The sequence below is a fragment of the Macrosteles quadrilineatus genome, unplaced genomic scaffold, assembly GCF_028750875.1.
Source record: "Macrosteles quadrilineatus isolate MER2022 unplaced genomic scaffold, UCM_ALF_1.0 Scaffold_1__1_contigs__length_201487025, whole genome shotgun sequence".
In the NCBI taxonomy this organism is placed as follows: Eukaryota; Metazoa; Arthropoda; class Insecta; order Hemiptera; family Cicadellidae; genus Macrosteles; species Macrosteles quadrilineatus.
In genome coordinates, this window is record NW_026542594.1 from 123,077,646 (window position 1) to 123,098,042 (window position 20,397).

The 20,397-nt window shown below is 34.7% G+C and overlaps 2 protein-coding genes across 4 annotated transcripts in view; one reads left to right on the plus strand and one right to left on the minus strand.

Annotated features, from left to right (window-relative positions):
* The window catches only part of LOC128984276 (1,5-anhydro-D-fructose reductase-like), a 47,119-nt gene extending 32,709 nt beyond the window's left edge, over positions 1 to 14,410 (plus strand). For 2 of the 3 annotated variants that reach the window (XM_054403588.1, XM_054403582.1), the window contains exons 6-7: positions 3,296 to 3,393; positions 14,205 to 14,410. In XM_054403588.1, coding sequence (XP_054259563.1) covers positions 3,296 to 3,393; positions 14,205 to 14,253 — 147 coding nt within the window. In that variant the 3' untranslated portion in view covers positions 14,254 to 14,410. The remainder of the gene's footprint in view (positions 1 to 3,295; positions 3,394 to 14,204) is intronic. The other variant, XM_054403596.1, reaches the window with a different exon arrangement.
* LOC128984259 (DNA replication licensing factor Mcm5) overlaps positions 14,110 to 20,397 on the minus strand; it is a 124,822-nt gene continuing 118,534 nt past the window's right edge. Inside the window, exons 13-15 of the mRNA XM_054403564.1 lie at positions 19,847 to 19,989; positions 18,458 to 18,585; positions 14,110 to 14,356 (exon numbers count right to left, since the gene is read on the minus strand). Of these exons, the coding sequence (XP_054259539.1) occupies positions 14,255 to 14,356; positions 18,458 to 18,585; positions 19,847 to 19,989 (373 nt within the window). The 3' untranslated portion in view covers positions 14,110 to 14,254. The remainder of the gene's footprint in view (positions 14,357 to 18,457; positions 18,586 to 19,846; positions 19,990 to 20,397) is intronic.

A 20,397-nucleotide genomic window follows, 5' to 3' on the forward strand; every position in this document is an offset into this window, starting at 1 on the left:
ACTCATTAAATCTAATGTTATTTGAAATAAAATCAGGAAAATGGAAACTCGCTTAGTCTGCAAGTTCGCTACGGTGGAGTATTATTTATTTATGATAATTGGTATGGAGTACTCTATTATGTTAAAACAAGGCCCCACTAGAAAAACAGGCCATGCTGCAGGACTGGCAGCGCAACACTATGTCACAGTGGTGGATAGTTGTACTAAACTCTTACAAAAAGCCAGCTTGTTTATTTACCTAAAACATATGGGAATGACAACGGCAATGAATTTATCAATGAATCTATCCACTAGTGTGATGTCATGGATCCTGCAGCATGGCCTGTTTTTCTAGTGGGGAATTGGTTAAAACCAACCCTAACAAGCAAATACAGTGATCTAAACATTAAACTGAGTATAGTGTGATAAAAAATATAGGGTGATAACCAAGAAACGCATGTTTTTCAAATAAGGAGTATTCAGGCAATTAAGAGCAAAAATTATATTTATGAGTGGAAAAACAGTGTACACAATATGCAATTTCAGAATAAAATTACTTAGAATTTAGTGTTTAAAAATTACATCTCTAAGGTGGTCGCCTTCTGCTTGGATACAGTGTTGAAGGCGTTCCTTAAAACTTGCTTCGGATTTTCCTAACATGTCTCTAGGATTGGCGTTGATTTCCTGGCGAATAGCTTCTTTAAGTTCCTATATTGTTTGTGGTTTGTTTATGTAAACTCTAGATTTCAAAAAACCCCATAGAATGAAATCTGGAATTATAAGATCCGGTGAGCGAGAAAGCCAAGTGACATCAACAAAACGTGTGACAACTCTTGTAGGGAATGTTCGATGAAGGAATTCCATACCAAGCAGAAGGCGACCATCTTAGAGACGAAATTTTTAAACAATACATTGTAAGTAATTTTATTCTGAAATTGCATATTGTGTACACTGTTTTTCCACTCATAAATATAATCTTTTCTCTGAATTGCCTGAATACTCATTACTTGAAATACCCCCGCCGCAGCAAACCTGCAGACTAAGCGAATTTCAACTTGTCTGATTACATTTTTACTAAAATATTTCCATAAATAAGACATACTTATTCCCTATTTAAATAACATCAGATTTAACGAGTGTTTAGGTTTGCTGCTACGGGGAAGATAAAAAGTGTTTTTTGACCATACCTCAATAGTATAGGATGAAATAAATAAATTTGCCAAATGTTATCAATATATATCCATAAACAAGTAAACTACAACAATTTTCATTTTCTCCATAAGAATAACATGGGAATTTTAAATTATACTATTTTTGAATTTTCTCCGTGACCGTTAGGAATACAACAGCGCTTCAATATACTATTATCAGTTATTGATTCAGTAGATAATCATGAAAAAGTGATTGGAATTTTTATAGATTTGAGTTAAGCGTTTGACTCTGTTTCCCACCCAATTTTATTAGACAAGCTGCATAGAATAGGTATTAAAGATAGAGCTTTTGATTGGATAAAATCATATTTCACCAATAGGAAACAGTTTGTCCAAATCATAAACCTTTCTAACAACTTCAAACATTATTACAACTCTCAACTTTTAGAAATTAAAAATGGCAAACCACAGGGATCAATACTCTCAACTTTGTTTTTAAACTGTTATTTGGCAGACATACCAACACCGACTGGCACAAGTAAACTAGTTCTATATGCTGATGATGCCACTTTAAAAATATCTGATAAAACTTTTAGTGAGACAGAACTATCAGTTAAGAATAATATCACCACTTTGTCTAGTTACTTCACTCAGCGTCCAGGTCTTACCATGAGTACTACGGTAATAGCTTATTCCCTATATGGGAAATTCGCTAAAAGGAAACTTAAAGATTTTATAACAACTAAAGCATTGTATAATATACAAGAATTTCTTCACCCAGAGTTTAATTCAAAAACTTCTGGGACTTGAAGGGCTTTTGGATGTTTGGAATATTTTACTGCTTTCTTATTTTATTTATGATTGTTATTTGTTTTGTTGAGAATCTCTATTGTAATAGTATAAATAACCTTCTTTTATGGTAAAAAATGGTAGAAATAAGTTAGAAAATAGTTTTAACACGTCGCTAGCACTTCAATGTGGCGCGCGCCGACAAAAGTCGGCACCAGACCAACAGAAATATATTGAGTCAGTGTGAGCGTAGCCTCAGACGGAGACGTTATAATCGTTGCCAGCCTGCCAGCTTAGAATGCGAGCTTTACTTTGGTGTAGGTTGGTACTAAAATTTCCCGTAAAATCCTGTCTGGCAATGCTTTTGTCCCGGTTTCGGGGATTTTTTCTCTTCAACCCACATTACAAAGACACTGGATACGGATCCGTGCAGTGCTGCTACCTTTGGGTGTTTCAGTGAACTACACATTCACTCTCGGGGTAACGCAGCACAGTCACCACTGCTCTTTTGTGATTCGTCAGACTGAAATATTTGAATGCCAATTGCGTTCGCTGATTCGGTTGCGTGCCGGGGCTTCGCCCGCCACTGGGGAGCGCCTGTACGTTGTTTTCAGCAGTCATCGTGTTAAGTATAATAAAGAATCACTGTTCGACACTGTTCAATGTACTGTAAATATGTACAAAAAGAATAAAGATTGTTTGAAATGAAATACTAAATTATTTATTTTTTTAAGCTCTACAAAACGGTTTAGGAAGAAATTGCAAAATTTTTAGTTTTTAGGGTCAAAAATGGGAAAAACCCATTTTTACCCCATAAACCCCCGTTCCCATGGTCCGATTATGCTGGATCGTGAACTCGTTTGAATAAACGTAGGTTTACAGGTTTGGGTACCAAATTTCATCAAAATCGGATCATTTTTGCTCGAGTTATCGCGCTAACGGACACAATATATATATTAATATATATTTTTATATTAATTTGAACGGATGGTGTTTTTGGCCTCTAGGGACCTCAAAATGAAAAATTAAATCGGTCCCGGGTCCAGGTCTTACCATGAGTACTATGGTAATAGCTTATTCCCTATATGGGAAATTTGCTAAAACATGCGTTTCTCGGTAATCACCCTATATAAAAATAGGTTGATGAAATGTAAATGTACAAACATACAATTATTTGTTACTGAGGATAAACTACTCCCTACTAACCCAACTATTCATAGAACTTTTTAAGAGGTTTAACTATCTATCATATAGGAAAAAATTGTCAAAAATGTAGAATAATTTTGGAATTAACTTTGTTGAGTTTGCAATGTCCAAGAGAGTGGTAACTAGGAGTAGGACTCACAACATTTTAACTTTCAATTGCTAATTTGTAGATATTTGATTTTGAACTGCCTCAAGAAGACATTGAAAGACTACAATCTTTAGACCGAGGACCGAAAGGACGAATTGTGAACTTTTTGTTCTTTAAAGGGTGAGTCAAAGAAGTTATATATCATTTTTGGACTGTTGAGACCTTTTTACCCACATAGTAATATAAAGAGAACTAAAATTAAATGTTTATTCAATTTTAGGGATTATTGTTTTATTAGTTCTGTCAAATATCAATAACTTAATATGAACACCTCTAGAGGTAAAACCGTTGCTAGAAGTGCCATTGTTACTATACTCAATGACTTCTATGTTCATGCTACAGATATGTAACCAATTATTGAACCCAAGTACAGTAGAACCCCTTATATCCGACCTTGGCATAATTGACTCCTTGGGATTTCCGACTTAGTGTGGCCGATCACGGGTGCTGCCATTATCACGGTAGACGACTGTCGCTGTCGCTGATGCAGCAAGATATCCTCACGAGTGTTGCTGCAATTGCGGAAGGCGATTAGGCCTACCGATGTTGCCGTGACTACAAGATATCCTCACGAGAGTTGCCGTGATCGCGGAAGACGATGACCGATGTTGCCGTGACCGCAAGATATCCGTTGACGCAGTCATTAAGGGTTGTAAACTGGGGAAGTGGATTGTAACTGGTGTCACAGAGACAGCAAGATATAGGCTAGTCAATCTAGAGTAAAAATAAGCCTAACATCGAACTTAAAGCAATAGAAATGAAATATATGGGATTCTGTCAACAAAGGGGTCCACAACATCATAAAAATCGAGAAAAATCTAAGTGGCGGAAAGCCGCCATATTGGAAAAAAGCTTCCGCCATATTGGATTTATGTAAGCTTTTAGTAAAATGGATATAGTTTGACAACTAAGCGTCTTAAAAATCTCTGGTTTGTTTTAATAGCTTCCTCATTAAGTCTACTTCAAGATAACACCAACTTTTATATTATTTAATGTTTTTTTTTTTATTTTTTTTTTTATGAGACAGCTTTAAATTTACAAAATACCAAATTTCAAAGATTTTTTTTAGTAAAACCTTTAATTTTTTGCAAATACAAACTTGGGTGATATGAACATACATATTTTGTGGCTATTAAAATAATCTGCATTAAATTTTGAACAATAATAATTATCACATCAGTTTGTATATTGCTTTGAAGATGGGATATATTATGGGATATATTTGTTATTAGTCTTCAACTTGGAACGCTAGCCGTGACACGCGCTGCACCGCTACATCTAATCCAGGTGAAATACACTTTGAGGTAGGAAAAATTACTTTAAGAAAATTTAAGCCATATTTTGAAATCATTTATAGAGGATAATATACAAACAAATATCCGACAAAATCCGAGCATGGGAACACTGAAAAAGTAGACGTTTTCAAACATACCAAAATTCAATTTTTCATAATAGACAATTACAGTAGTAGTTAGGGAAATATAAGAAATTACCTTAAAAAATGTTCAATGAAACGTTTTATAGTTTTATTTTTAGTGTTGGGTTTGCAGAGTGACATACTAAAAGTTATTTTTAAAAAGTCCACCGAAAACCCCTAAAACGACTATTAAAATGGTGACTTTTCCCAAAATTGACAAATTAAAAAAACACGTGCATTTATAAGAACATTTTTCGAGAAATTGACTTGGTACCACTGCTGATATTTATTCGTTTTCTAGTTCCTAATTTCGATAGATAATCCTTTTTTGACCGCCATCTTGGAATGACATATTGGATATAAATAAAATAGTTTAAATGTAATGATAGTTAGTCATAAGTCATTTATTTTCTGAATAGGTACAATTTTTTACAATTATACATCTCAGTCGTCAATAAGAACTAAAATAATAACATTTAATAAATAAGATAGACAATATATCAAAAAAAGATACAATTAGCCAGACATAAATTCTATAAAACTGTATGGTTCTTTTTGTACAAGGTAGGATAGTTTTGTGACACATCAATTTAAACTAGATTTTTACAATGATTTCAATTCTGGAATACTTTTTTTAGATATCCTTTTTAGTTTTCAAACGAAAACTCTACCCCATACATTTCTTATGATCGTTTCGTACTTTGAACTTTTTTTAAAATGATATTTCTTACATCTCCAGTTATTATTAACACTTGCAGTCCGTTCTAGCCTTAAACTATTCAGTGTTGTAAGGGCTGTCATTTAATTATTTGGGCTATTGATCATTAAAATCAGAAAATTTTGAGACAAACTACAAACCACAACACAATATGAAATTGACCTTTTTAGAAATAACACGTTATTACAATATTTATATCTCGGGTTGTATTAACAACACGAGATTTAAATCTTCACATATTATCTTCATACATGGACTATTATTTAAAACTAGCAGTTATCCAGCGTGCGTTGCTGCGCTAATAACTATTATTTGAAATTGTATTTTTTCTTCTTTACAATGAATAATAAAAACGTATAGCCTACCAAAATCTTTATATCTTTGACAAAGCCTCGCAGCAAAAACAAAAATAGAATTGTATTCTTTTAATTGCCAGTGGATAATCTATGTTTTTTTTTTTCATTTGGTTTATAAATATTCAAGTTTTTTAGGCGTACCTACTATCTCTTTCTAAACTTAAGCCGGCGACAGTCAGCGATTGTCCTTGTGTCTTATAATGGTGACTGCGAAAGAGAGACGAAAGGAAATTATAGTCGCCTCAATTCAAAAGGTAATTCAGATGAAATCATCATCGGTATTCTAGGGATTAAGACTATTTCTCGTTTAAACTTACTACTCATGTAGTAAGTAAACGACAGTAAACAGTAAAGTAAGTAACTAAACTAACAAATAGTTTAGTTTCAAAAACTGCCGACTTTTTGGGGGTGAGATTGGACGATAAATTGAGCTGGGATGCACAAATAAAAAAACTGGAGGGGTCTATGGCACGAGGGGTCTTTGTACTTCGAAGAATAAGAACCTTCGGAAACCTGGCTCTCTCTAAACTTGTGTATTTTGGCCTAATAGAACAGCACATTTTGTATTCAATCATTCTATGGGGAGCTGTTAAGAAGAATATTGACCAGATCTTTGTTTGGCAGAATATGGCAGTAAGAGCAATCTTGGGCATGCCGCCTCGGACCAGCTGCAAAAATGTTTATAAAGAACTTGGCTTTCTCACAGTCCCTTCACTTTATATCTATGAATCAGTTTGCTATATAAAATCACAGAACATTAAACCAACTTTTACAAATCACACTTACAACACACGAACAAAGGGCACACATGCAGTCCAACATAAACTCACAAAATTTGAACACAAACCAGATTACATGGGAATAAAATTGTACCAGGCCCTACCGAAAAAATTACTTGAAATTCAGAGCTTAACAAAATTCAAATCAGAATTAAAAAAATATCTAGTAGAGTTAAGTTTAGAGGACATAGACAGTTACCTAGACGGTGACAAAAATTAGTATTAAGCTGGTTATTCTTTGTATTAACCCTGACCTGTCCAATTCCTTAAGGCAAAGGACTACGGACGGAGAGATCATGTATCATGTATCATGTATCATGTATGTATGTATGATTGTTGTTTGAGTCAGATTTGGTGTAATGATTTTAATCGACAGTCTGGTTCCGTGCACAGCATCCGTGGATTTAAGTTTCGCATTAGTATTATTTGAGCTCTTCTTTTAATGACAGTAATGTGGTGGGTTAATGACAAATTGGGAGGCATTTGAATACCTGACATAGCTCACACGATAATTTTCACTTAACACATTGAGTGCTACGGTATAATTTAAATATTCACCCAAAATCTGAAATTTTTTTATATAATAAAAACTTACATTTTTATGGTAGAAATACATAATAATAGTTATAAATTTGATTACAACAACATTTACCTTGAAATTATGGCTTCAAAGTTAGGTATCCATATGGTACCCATCGCCACCAGGTAGTGATGCCTGCCGCGTGCGCTGTAGTGTTGCCGGCCGCGCGCGCTGTATTGATGCCGGCCGCGCGTGTTTTTTCGGGTCGACGAACTGTCATCTTATTTCCACATACATATCTGATTGTCCCACAAAAATTTACTAAAGTCTCCATTGAAAAAGACTAAATAAAAAATATATAACTACGAGTGATTTGTCCCTCACATGAATTCACTAAAGTCTATAACACATGTAACAGTAAAGTTTTTCTTAGTTCTAAACACAAAAGCTAAGGTTATAAAATGTATTTACAACTTATCCTCTTCTTCTTATTTTCTTCTCCTTACTTGTGAAACTCATCAAAGCATTTACCCATGCATAGTCCAGGTTTGTCTGGGCAGGTCTTGCAATAATAGTGTGTCAAACGTTGGGTCTTGTTCTTGTGGCACACCCTGCATTTCTTTCTTCCCCTCCTTCCCGGGCCCTCTTTTTCAATTTTGGCAATGACATGAACATTTTCCCTAAGCCTTTTCTGAGCAGGACTTTCAACTGGAGCGTCAACAAGTTGAGGCAATAGTGCACTAATGACTTTCAATCGAAAATCGTAGAACGACATCTTCCGCATATATTTATTGTGGAGATTGTGGGAATTCAGCAGTAGCATCTGCAGAACATGAATAAAAATCTTCTTGTACCAGAAGAGAGTCTTACGATCACATGGATAATATGATAGTAGCTGATCTGCCCGATCAACTCCACTCATATAAGAGTTATATTGAACAATCGGCAATGGCTTTTTCTTTATGGTCCTCCTTTTCGTCAAGAAATCTACCATTTCATTTTCATACTGAGAACTTATATATGTAACCACCCTCTTGTCTTTCCACTTCCCTATCATTATACCCTCGCCATATCTCGCTATTGTTTCCCCTTTCTTCAAAACTGTTGATTTTACATCCTCGGGTACGTGTTTTCTATTCAACCGCAACGTACCAGTTGAGTAAGTCATTTTAGACAGGAGTTTGGCCGAGAGAGAATAACTATTATAAAAATTTTCCATGAACAAAGAATGGTCGTTTCCTAATTTTTCCTTCATGAGATACATCACCACTTTTTCTGTGTGGTTTTTGCCTCCTACCAAAGGATCTGAAGATCCACCATAAACATGAAATTTTAAAATTAGACCGGAATGTTCACAGAGAGAATAGAGTTTCACGCCATATTTGTGACGTTTCCCCTTTATATATTGGCGGAAATACAATCGCCCCCGCCAGAGCACCATCGCCTCATCTAATGACAATGTTCTTTCAGGATAGTAAATGTGAAACATTTTGTCATTGAAGTAATTTACTACCGATGTAATTTTATCCATGCTAGATTTTTCTTGACTGTTAGTGCTTTGAAAATACAGACAGCGCAAAATATTTTGAAATCTATCTCTAGACATAACATTTCTGAAAGAAAAAAGTCTGAAGAGTTTGTCCGTTTTCCAGTAATCTGCAAGCCTATTCAGCCGAATAGTGCCTGTATGCAATAAGAGGCCAAGAAATGTCAAAAGCTCAGGCACAGTCAAGTCCTTCCACGCATTGATTCGAGAATGAGGATTTAGATCAGGCTTTGTAAAAAATATGTCGCGAGCTTTTTCATTGGTTCTCTTTACAATGTCCTCAAGAAAAACATCATCTACAAGCAATCGAAAAAAATCTAATGGATTTCCATCTCCAGGAATTGGTACAAGCAAAATTTCTTCTTTTACAAAAGTAATTGGTCTCAAACCTGCAGTAGATATTGACCACTGAGGGGCTTCGGTACCGATGTCTGGATCGTCCTCACTAAGGTAGGAGACATCAGAGTCATCAGAATCGTCATCAACAACGCGTTGAAAATGGTCGCGTGCTTCAGGGTCGTCTTCGTCTGTGTCATAATTTACAGCGACGTTAGGGGCCGTGGAAGGTCCAGGTCGACTTGGATCCATTGTACACAAATAACTATTTTCACTATAATAATAAAATATTCACTACGACAGTTAGAAACGGAACACTACAATAATATATAGATAATATATAGTTTATACACTAAACAAAACAATACAGAGATTCCCGGCACTAAGTTACACGCTCGAATAACTCCCGACTACTCACGACCACGACAAATCATCAACTAAACAGATAACAGACTGTAAAAAAGTAATAAAATGACAAGAGGGGCCCAAACATTCTGCAAAGGGTCGTAAACAAACGCACGTGGCGCGCTCGCCCACCCCCATCCCGCCCCCCCTACTGATAACGCGACAAAAATAGAAACCAAGGTCACCACGGTCATTCAACTGTGTCAACGCAGGTGGCTACAAAGTATTAGTTCGAAATATCAAACGGCTGAGCCACAGGAAAATATTGAAGTTCAGGCGGACCCAAGTATCCATATGGATACCGCCGCCTCTACGTGATGGACTCCAGGTATCCATATGGATACCGCCGCACCCAATGTGTTAATAATTTATGTTAAATTGTGTGGGTATAGAAGAAAAGATAAAGCTATTTAGGCATTGCTATCCCTTTTAATGTTTATAATACTTTGATAAAGGTTTTTATGTTTACATATTTAACATTTGAGAATTCAAACGTTGTTCAGTGCACTTGTATGCTGTGTTTAGGTTTAATATATATGGACTTATCCAAAAGTAAAATAGTTTTCTGTGCTGCATTCTGTGAAAACAGTGTGGCACTATTTCAAATCATGAGTAATACAGAATGTTGTGATAACTCAAACCTACAAAACAGTTGATGAAAGTAAACAAACTGCTTTTAAATTATATTTATTTGTATGCATTGTAGTTCCAAAAGTATGACAATCGACCCCTTAAAACCCTCTGGGGCAGAGCCCTTATGACGGATCTGCACCAAACTTCACACACACCATCCTTGAATAATGCTTAATAATGCATGCATGAAAGTTTCACTACAATCTGTCTAGCGGTTTCGGAGTCTAGGACACATACATACATACATACCTTCCTCTTTTATAGGTATGGATTACAAAATTTTTATTTTGTGAATTGTCTTCAGTTAAAGACGTTTATTCTCAATTCTAAATAAATAAATACGTACTCCATAGCTAAAATAAAAGTCAATACTTTGCCGAATTATTTAAGACTATAAAGAGTTTTTGGAGTTATTCAAGATTGAGGATATATGTATTTAACTAAAGAGAGTTTTCAAAATAAAATAAAATAATTTTAAATGTAGGTTCATGAGTCAATTTAAATTTGTCAGATTTTATTAGTGATTAATAAAAATAAAGCCAAACATTTAATCAACACATTCAGACCATAAATAATGTGGTAACTACTATAACTATTAAGAAGAAAACATGGCGACATCTAATTACGCACCTTGCTAGACTTGAAGTGACGATCATCAAGACGGAAAACTCCTTGACCGATCGGCAGCCAATCAGGGAGCTCCACGCCGATGTAGGCAGTGCAGCCACCCAGTAACTTAATCTGTTTCCGGTTACTAATAATCTAATATGGCCCTATTGCTACTATATTACACTCGCCACCATTTAGATTAGGCCCACACTACTGCTGTAAGACCACAAATAACATACTCTTCCAACATAAAACTTTCTCTTCATAATAATTTTTTTTTTTCATTTTTATTAATTAAACCTTGATTCCAACTTAAAAATTCTTCTCATAAAACTAAAATAAACTCTTCTCACTTCTGCCTGAATAGCTTAAAGGTCTAGCTTTTCAGGCTTTTGTATTGTCCTTTTTGACCTTCTAAGATTGGGCGGGCTGCACTGCACTACCGCAGGTGGATCCTCATGTCTTGGCTGAACCGCTGCAGTCTCAGGGTCCTTCAATGGAGATTGCCGCCTGGGCGAAACTTGTTGCCTCTCCTTGTCCTCTGAAGTTTCCCCTCGCTCAGGAAGTACTGGTTTCATGAGAGACCTTGGCTCACAACTTGGCACTGCTATCCCCTCCTCTTCCATGTTAACCCTAGACCTGAGGTGGTCAGCATGGCAACGCCTAACTTTTCCCAATACACTAACAAGATATATTACAGAACTTTTTATCTCCAGAACTTTTCCAGGTACCCAGTCAATCTTTTCCTGCCTGACAGTTTTGACGAACACTTTCTCTCCAACTTCAAAGGATCGTGCCCTTCCCCTATGCCTATCCGAACTCTCCTTCTGTCTGTCCAGGTTCGTGTCAATACGAGCGTTGAGGTTAGGTTTGAGAAGTGCAAGCCTAGTTTTAGGTTTCCAGTTGAGAAACAATTCTGCCGGGGTAAGTCCGGTTACAGTGTTAGGTGTATTTCTGTATGTCATTAGGAAGTTATCAAGTTTATGTTGCAAAGTCAGAGAACCAGTACCACCTTCACTCAACACCTGTCTCAACAGGTTCTTCTTCACTTCTTGAACGCACCGCTCGGCCGCACCATTTGACGCAGGATGATAAGGAGGTGATAAGACAAACCTTACTCCATTCTTCTTTAAGAATTCTTTGAACTCAAAACTTGTAAAAGAAGGGCCATTATCAGATACTAGAGTGTCCGGAAGCCCATACGATGCAAAAAGTGAACGGAGACGCTCAATGGTCTTGAGAGAACTAGTAGATTTCATAACAAACACCTCGATCCACTTGGAAAAACTGTCTACTAGTACTAACATTTGTTGCCTAGAATTAGTATCTTCAGCGAAATCTATGTGCACCCGTTGCCATCTGCCATACACACGGGGCCACTGTTGGAGAGGGACTTTTGGAGCTGCATTCCTCGTACACTGACAAATATAACAAGAAGACACTGTTTCTTCAATACCTTGTACTATACCGGGCCACCACAATGTTTGTATTTTTTGTTTGTATTAGCAAAAGTTTGAAGGTTTTACTAAAAAAATCTTAGAAATGTGGTATTTTTAAAATTTAAAACTGTTTTATTTAAACAAAAAAATATTGAAATGATATAAAAGTTGTTGTTATCTTAAAGTAGACTTAATGAGGAAGCCATAAAACAAATTGCAGATTTTTAAGACGCTTAGTTGTCAAACTATATCCATTTTACTAAAAGCTTACATAAATCCAATATGGCGGAAGCTTTTTTCCAATATGGCGGCTTTCCGCCACTTCGATTTTTCTCGATTTTTAGTATGATGATGTAGACCCCTTTGTTGACAAAATCCCATATATTTAATTTCTATTGCTTTAAGTTTGATGTTGGACCGTATTTTGACTAGCCTAATATGCTATTCCCGATATCCGACCTTTTGGCCGTTTCGACCGTGGCACTGTCCTGTCATGTTCGGATATGAGGGGTTCTACTGTATTTACATTTCTGAACATGATTAATTTTTAGTTGTTGAAACAAGATTTATGCTATAGTATTTTTTAATTGTACGAGAGAGACAATTTAGGTTTATATTAACGTGACTGAAATATAAATGGATCTTTTCATGCTTAAGTGCAACACCTGGCCAAGGAGGGAATTGTGAAAATGTTAGTTAATGTGAATTAACGTTAAGTTTTCAGCCAGGAAATAGGATTAATAAAGTTGCCCATCAACTTATTTTTCATTGGTTGTAAGCTGCAATAACTGCAGTGGTATTCTCTAGACTCACATTTTCCAAACAGAGCTTGGTTTGGTAAAATATACTGTGCCACCTTTGCACTGATAATTATTGATACTTTGATATTTTTAATGCTTCAAAGTAGGTATAATGTTAATGGAATACTATTTATGAAGGTTTCATTTAATGAAAGTATGGTGAAATAAAAGGACGACTTGTACCGGGCAGTGTCAGTTAGTTCGAAACCCCAATACCTAATTTTGAATAACTTTTGCTGAAAGACTAGTTAGTGGTTTTTATTTCAGGACTGGTTTGTTTTCAGTGCATATTAGGGATGGACGAGATTGGATTTTTAGTTCGAGACGAGACGAGATTTTTTATTTCTCATAAAATTTCGAGACGAGATCGAGACGGGATTTCCCTTCTCATACACAACGGGAAATGCACGTTCAAAATTTTTACCTGATTTTGTAACATTGTTAGATGACTGTTTAAATACAAAAATAATGATAATAGGCAAGAATATTTACAATCTTTTATTAAAAAACATCAGCATAACATTTTTTTATTAATCACGCCTCACTTATTAAAAATGCCTACGATTAGGAAACATAGTGATATCAGTTAGGATAGAGTTCAACTTATCCTAAAATAAAATAAATCATAAAATAAAAGCAATATTAATTTTTATAAAATAGTTACTTGTTTTGACTTTTTATAGTAATAAAACATTCCTCACACTGCTTACACTTAACAAAACTTCTCAAATGTTATTAAAGTAATATTTACATTTAAAGAATTAATTAAATAAGAACGCCTTCGCAAAGGAAACGCAACTACAACACGCTCCTGTATTGCGGGTATTGCATTGACTTTCTGCAGGCGTTTTTAATTTTTTTTTTTTTTTTTTTTATTCTCGTCTCGATAAAAATCTCGGCCAAAAAGAAATCTCGTCTCGTGTAACGAGATTTAAAATTTCCCAAAAATTTCCCGAAATTTCGAGACTTGACCATCCCTAGTGCATATTTAAACTGACACTGTAGTCAACTCTTGTATTTTGACATTGACCTTTTTGATTAAATACAATTATGAAATGTAGCAAAATAAAGTATAAAAAAATAATTTTAGGGAATTCTGGGTGATAATTTATTTTATCTTAACCCAAGAAAGAAACTTAAGATTTGGTAATCAGTATTTGACACTTGTTGACTTTACTTCCTTAAAATGTAAATTTAATCAAAATAATCTTCATAATCTTTTAATTTAATATCAAAGATTTTGAAATAAAAATGTTGGTTTTAAAGAATACACATATCCTAGAGTAATATATGTCTAATTCGATAAAACAGGATATTTATTTTCAAAATGTATACATAAAGCGAGAATAGTTACAAAACGTTTTTGATCACAGAGTGGAGTGCCACGCCGAGTATCCGTTTGTCTCAGAGCTACAACAGTAGATCACTGCAGTCTGTAGAGCATCTTACGCTGCATACGATGCTGCAACTCACCTCGGCGGATCATCGTGTGGATCACCTTGTAAATTGCACGTTCTGGGTATTTCTGAAATATAGTAAATGTCAAACGATGATTAAAAATCAACAGTTGAAATTGTCATTGCTTGTGTAATGTTATTTTTGGACTAAGTACCCTACATTTCAAAATTTAATTTTTACAAATTTTTCACAAAACCAAATTTTTTCCAGTTTGTTTAGTAAGAGACTAATAGTTTCAAAATCATTAAAACTAAGTAGTGATGAACAGTAATTCCAAAGAAGTACACAGTAAGTGAAAAGGAATTAAATTTTAAACATTGGTTATCTTTAAAAGTTCTAATAATTATCATGTTGCTTAACAGTTTGATTTTGTTTTTGATAGGAAAGGGCTTACTGGTACAGTGCCTCCTTTTTAGTGATTGACAAAGGGGTCATCAAGTATGATATAGGTACTTCAATTTTGTGTTTATGTACATTTTTTCTTTTTCACATTGAAAAGGGTCACCCACGGTACAGGTAAGCCTGGTTTTCCTATAAAAGCTAAAGAAAACCTATTCAGCCTTCAGCTCTTTAGTAAGAATACATTCACATCGCTTATCAAACTTACATTGATACAAACACCAGAGGTGTGTGGTTATTTACACATTCAGTGAGGTTGCACGTTGGCCAGCCTGGGCGGGTGCCGGGACTAGCTAATGGGCAGCGTGGTTAAGTGCGGAAAAACAGTTTAAATTTAGTTTCATCCAAATGAGAGCATATTGTTGCATGTAGGTCTACTGCGTTCCAATCGTTTTGAACTTAGTTTCCTACACCCAACAGATAGCAGCACTAAACATAACTGCTAGCTGACAATCCGTACTGTTAAATCGAGGGAAAAAGCAGGGACGAAACACCTGAGATATACCACTAAAAAATTCCGCAAAATAGGCGTCAAGTACAATTTTGAGTAGGGATGGACGGGTCTCAAAATTTTGAGAAATTTTAAATCTTGTTCTACAAGACAAGATTTTATTTTGATCAAGATTTTTTTGAGACAAGATTATAAAAAAAAATCCAGTTAAAAACGCATACAGAAAGTCAATGCAATTCCCACAATACAGGAACGTGTTGTTGTTGCTTTTCCTTTGAGAAGGCGTTCTTATTTAATTAATTCTTGACATGCAAATATTGCTTTATTTTATAATTTTTTGTTTTGACATTGCAAATGATGAGAAATTTTTTTTAGTGTAAGCTGTGTGAGACATGTTTTATTACTGTAAACATAGCCAAAACAAGTCACTCTAAAATCATTCTGAAAATGACCCAAGACTGAAAAATTGTTACTTGATTCTTAACTAGTAAGACAAGTTTAAAATATTAATTATAAACATATGAAAATATTAAATCTATACTTATTTAATACGCAAGCAGGTTTTTTGTGACAATTACTCCTCCGAAACTACTGAACCGATTGACATGTTTTTGGTGTCATTGGAAAGAGCGTAACGTGAAGTTGTGCAGGAAACTTTCTTTTTAGGGAAATAATTAGAGAGTGAGGCCCTGGAGCCCTTTAACACGTTCGCGGCGGCATGGGAGCGATCGCTCCCATACGGAACCCTAATGCCATCCTGGTGGGTGCGATCGCTCCCAAGCTGCAATGCAGTACGAAATGATTTATTTTTAAGCCAGGATTAGAGCTAGAAACTTGAAACCTCGCACAGCACTGCTCAATAGTATACTGTATTTTGTTGTGGTGTAGGTTGGTAGTAAATTGGACCAATGGGACCGGCTACGTTACAAGCAGTGCTGCTATCTGTTGGTGTTTAGCGAACTACGTCGACTCTTGTTGTAAAGCAGGACATCCTCGCACGTTATTTGCTATTTGTCAGACCGAAATTGGAAAGCCAATCACACGCGGCAATCGGGTTTGTCGATGCTGAGGGCTGCGCCGCACCTGGGATACGCCCGCCATTTGACGTGCCGCCGCGAACGTGTTAAAGTTTCAAATTTCTCCATAAGATTAACATGGGAAACAAAAATTGTTATGAAATTCCAGCTGTTGTCAGAAATTAAGTGAGAAGAAGAAAATATGTTAATTGTAAACAGTCAATAAGTTTGCTAATTTAACAGTTTGCTACAAACATTTACTGACTTGGTTGAAATGAAATATTTACTATTTGAATTAGGGTTGCCGTAAATATTACAATGGAAAAAAAGCGAGAGCCTGGATAAATTGATATATAACTGGATAAATTGAATTAACACTGTGCTGCATTTTCTTAGTAATCATTGAAAGAGCCCATTTGCAAACTATGGAAACATAAGAAAGGCAAAGAACACCACCAAGGAGAAGAAATAGAAATAATGTTTTTTTTTTAAATTTATAATCGTTATTATTATGGACAACCTAATGCGGCAATGAGTTAGGCTATTTGTAAGAAAACACTAAAAAACAAGATCAGCTTTTGAAAAATGATAAGATATTTACAAGAAATGTTGATTATATCTATCTGTTATGTACATCTTGAGTATTAATCTTTGAGTCAAATCTTTTAAAGTCATCAGAAATTATGACTGTTATTCGTTTGAAAATAACGACTGTGATACTAAGCAATTGCTCGAATTCGAGCAACAAGGACACTAGTATTAATAAAATATTCATTGTTATTTAATATTTAGTAGGTAATTTATGTTTAAGACTGATAAATTTGGTATTTTTTAAAGTTCTACCATTGTAATTTAATACTTAACTAGCAAGACTGATGTTTCAGACTGATAAATTTTGTATTTTTCAAGGTTGAAATATATCCTTACTGATAGCACCATGTTCCCTATGGGTTAGAGTTATTTTCAATTTGGAGAAATAGCCTCTGGATCGTTACTAAACATTGCTATAATCTAAGGCTTTCCTTACGATCCAATTGATTTATTGTGGAGACATAGGTTTCTACGTCGGAGCGTTATCGTCAGTATAACAACCATGCTAGAAGTTGAAGTTAGTAAAGTCACCCTTATCACGTTCAAAATTTGGAGGTTAGGATTGAAAAGATCATGGCCATGCATCTAAGTTCTCCACTATGTCTTTGTAAATATTTATGTATATTCTGTGTTTGTTTTTTAAAAAATTCTATCCAACCGACAATATCTCAAGTAAGAGATGAAAAACATAAAGTTTAGCTTAGCATAGGACTGACGATAACGCTTAGGCGTAGAAACCTAGCCACAATAAATCAATTGGATCGTAAGGTTAAGCCTTAGAATATAGCAATTATTTTTAATAAGGTAGGTCTAATTAACATTTCTTTTCTATACTGATGTTTTTTAGTAAAAGATTTTAAATGTTCTTGCCTATTATTATAATTTTTGTATTTAATTGTCATCTGTCGTAAATCAGTAGGTATTTAACAATGTTACAAAATCAGGTTAAATGTTGAACATGCATTTCCCGTTATGTTTGAGAAGGGAAATCCCGTCTCGATCTTGTCTCGAAATTTTATGAGAAATGAAAAATCCCGTATCGTCTTGAACAAAAATACAATCTCGTCCATCGCTAATTTTGAGGTTAGGTTCCTTCCAAAATGCTACACTACAGTAATCACTCTATTTCATTTCACTATATCCAAGACAACCCCCCACATTAAACTTGGGCACACCAGTTCCGCACCACGTGAAATAACATAGGCCACACTCAACGTGTTAATTTATCCATTTTATAGAATAAAGACCTAATTCATGTTCTTGAACTTCAAACTCTTGTGCTTTATGGGACACATTTTTTTACAAAAGAAAGATAAGCTTGAATGAAAATGCTTGTTTGACTACAATACACAATTTAATGCTGTAATGTGTGTAATGGATTAATGTTGTTTTACATTAGGAAGTGTTGTAAAATTTGCCTATCTGAAGTTTCAGTGTAAACAAAAAAAAGACGACTCCATTCAAATAGACTGATAAATAAATTTGTACACAGAGTACAGTCATTCAAATAATACATTTAAAGCCATTAGAAATAACAGACACGTAAAATACATGATTTGGTACAATCCACCGTGTATTGTTCTGGCAAATTAAATATACAAAAGAATTTGGAATGTTAAGTCTTTGAAATAAAATAAATAAAAATAAAACATGTATTAAAAGAAACTTCTTTGTATGCAAAATGTTATGGTAGAAAAAGTCCTGCACCTACCTGCTTCAAAAAGTCTTGCACAATGTTATGTTCAGACACTTGGGAACCTATGGCAAATCTTCTCTTGAGTTGTTTTTCTATTCTTGAAATTACATCTTGGTCCTCCTCAGAAGTGAAACCTTCAGCCCCTGAAACATGTCATATTGATAATAACAAATTCCATTGCCATGTTAAATTTGTTAAGTTGTAAGTTGCAACATAGTTGATTTGAGCCTCCGACACAATGGGCTAATTGTCAATTGCTTATATTTGTCCAATAGGTTACACTAAACTGTCATATCCAACTATCAATGTAACAAAAACTAACAAAGTAGTACATTTTATGAGAGGCTCATTCAAGTTCTATCTGGATAAAATATTAGCTACAATTGTGCCATATAAATGGCATGACTACTTCAGAATCTAAAATTCAATGGTCTGATTAATGCAACAAACAAACCTCACTGCCTCACTGCTGCCTAAATCGTAATCTCACCGTCAATGTGAAAAGTGAATGACTAACATTTATAGGGGTTTCATTCATTTAAGTGTTTGAAAAGAATCATTTAACAGTTCAAAGGAAATAATAAAATATTGTACATTAGTTAATGAAAAATAAAAAAAATAGCTCATACATAAATATCCCTGCCACAGTAAATTTGCAGAATAAGCAAATTTCCATTTGCCCGGTTTGTTTTCACTCAAATATATATAGACATGTCAGATTCATACCCTGTTTCAATTTAAGGAGTACTTACTTAGATTTGCTTCTACAGGGAAGATAATAAAGTGTCGTTTAGTGAAATAATAATGGCCTATTATAAAATAAATAAATATGCCAAACCCCAATATATTGAAGCTAATTATAATTGCTATATGTTGATATTTAAACTGTTAATATATTGCAGGTTCTCTGGGGAACTGTACCCAGCATATGCTTCAATTAACTCAATTTTTTTTTAAATTGTCAATACCGTATGCTTTCTATTTCAATTGAAAAATTTTACATTCATTGGGTCAAATGTAGGCATGCTTTTGTTTCCTATAAAACCCTTTTTGCATAGTCACATCATGGTCGTTCACACTTTGTTTAAATTAAGGTAGGTTTATATGTTAGTACCACATTTCATCCAAATCAGTAAAATTTAACTTGAGTAATTGTGCTTGGACACACATTAATTTGAAAGAATATTGTTTCTGGCCTATAGGAACATCTAAATGAAAAAGTTTATTGGTCACAGGTCTAGCTCGTACCATACCACATAGGGTAATAGCGTCTTCCCTAATGTAGAAATTTGCTGAAACAAAAGTATGAGAAAGGTTTTTGAAGAAAAATGAATAATACATTACTAAACTCATCATCCCTTCAAAAACGGATGAAGATTGAAGTTTAGAGTTTCTCAAACTTACCCGCTAAGCTACCGGACATGGCAGCATCAAGAGTCGACACTTGAAACAGCCTCAGAGCTTCGTCAATGTGAGTCTCTGTGGTGAAAGCTTGCAGCTGCATCTTGGCCAAAGATTCAGCAATGCGAATTATAGCCTCCAATTGTCTAGAAAATTCATATACTAATTAGTAAAAAAAAACAAACCAAACGACTAATTTAAATTGAAAATGTACTGAATTTGTCATTCATATGAGAAAACTGCTAGCATTTAACATTAAACGCTTGTTAAATGTTAAAGCATATGTGTTAAGGATAAATTAACCTTTAAACATTACCAATTTAATTTTAAACTGTATGATTTAAATTGGCATTCTGTTAATTAAGTTTTTTTTTAACCCGCCCAAATTGTTTGGTATCTGGATCCGGTACCAACATTTTCTTGGATCCGCCCATCACTATATAACATACCATTTCTTAATGCACATTTTTGGACTTGGACGACCTGGTTTCGGCGTTGGTATTGCACAATTAAGTAGGTGCCTATTACCTAACATAAAATGATGTTATGGTTGA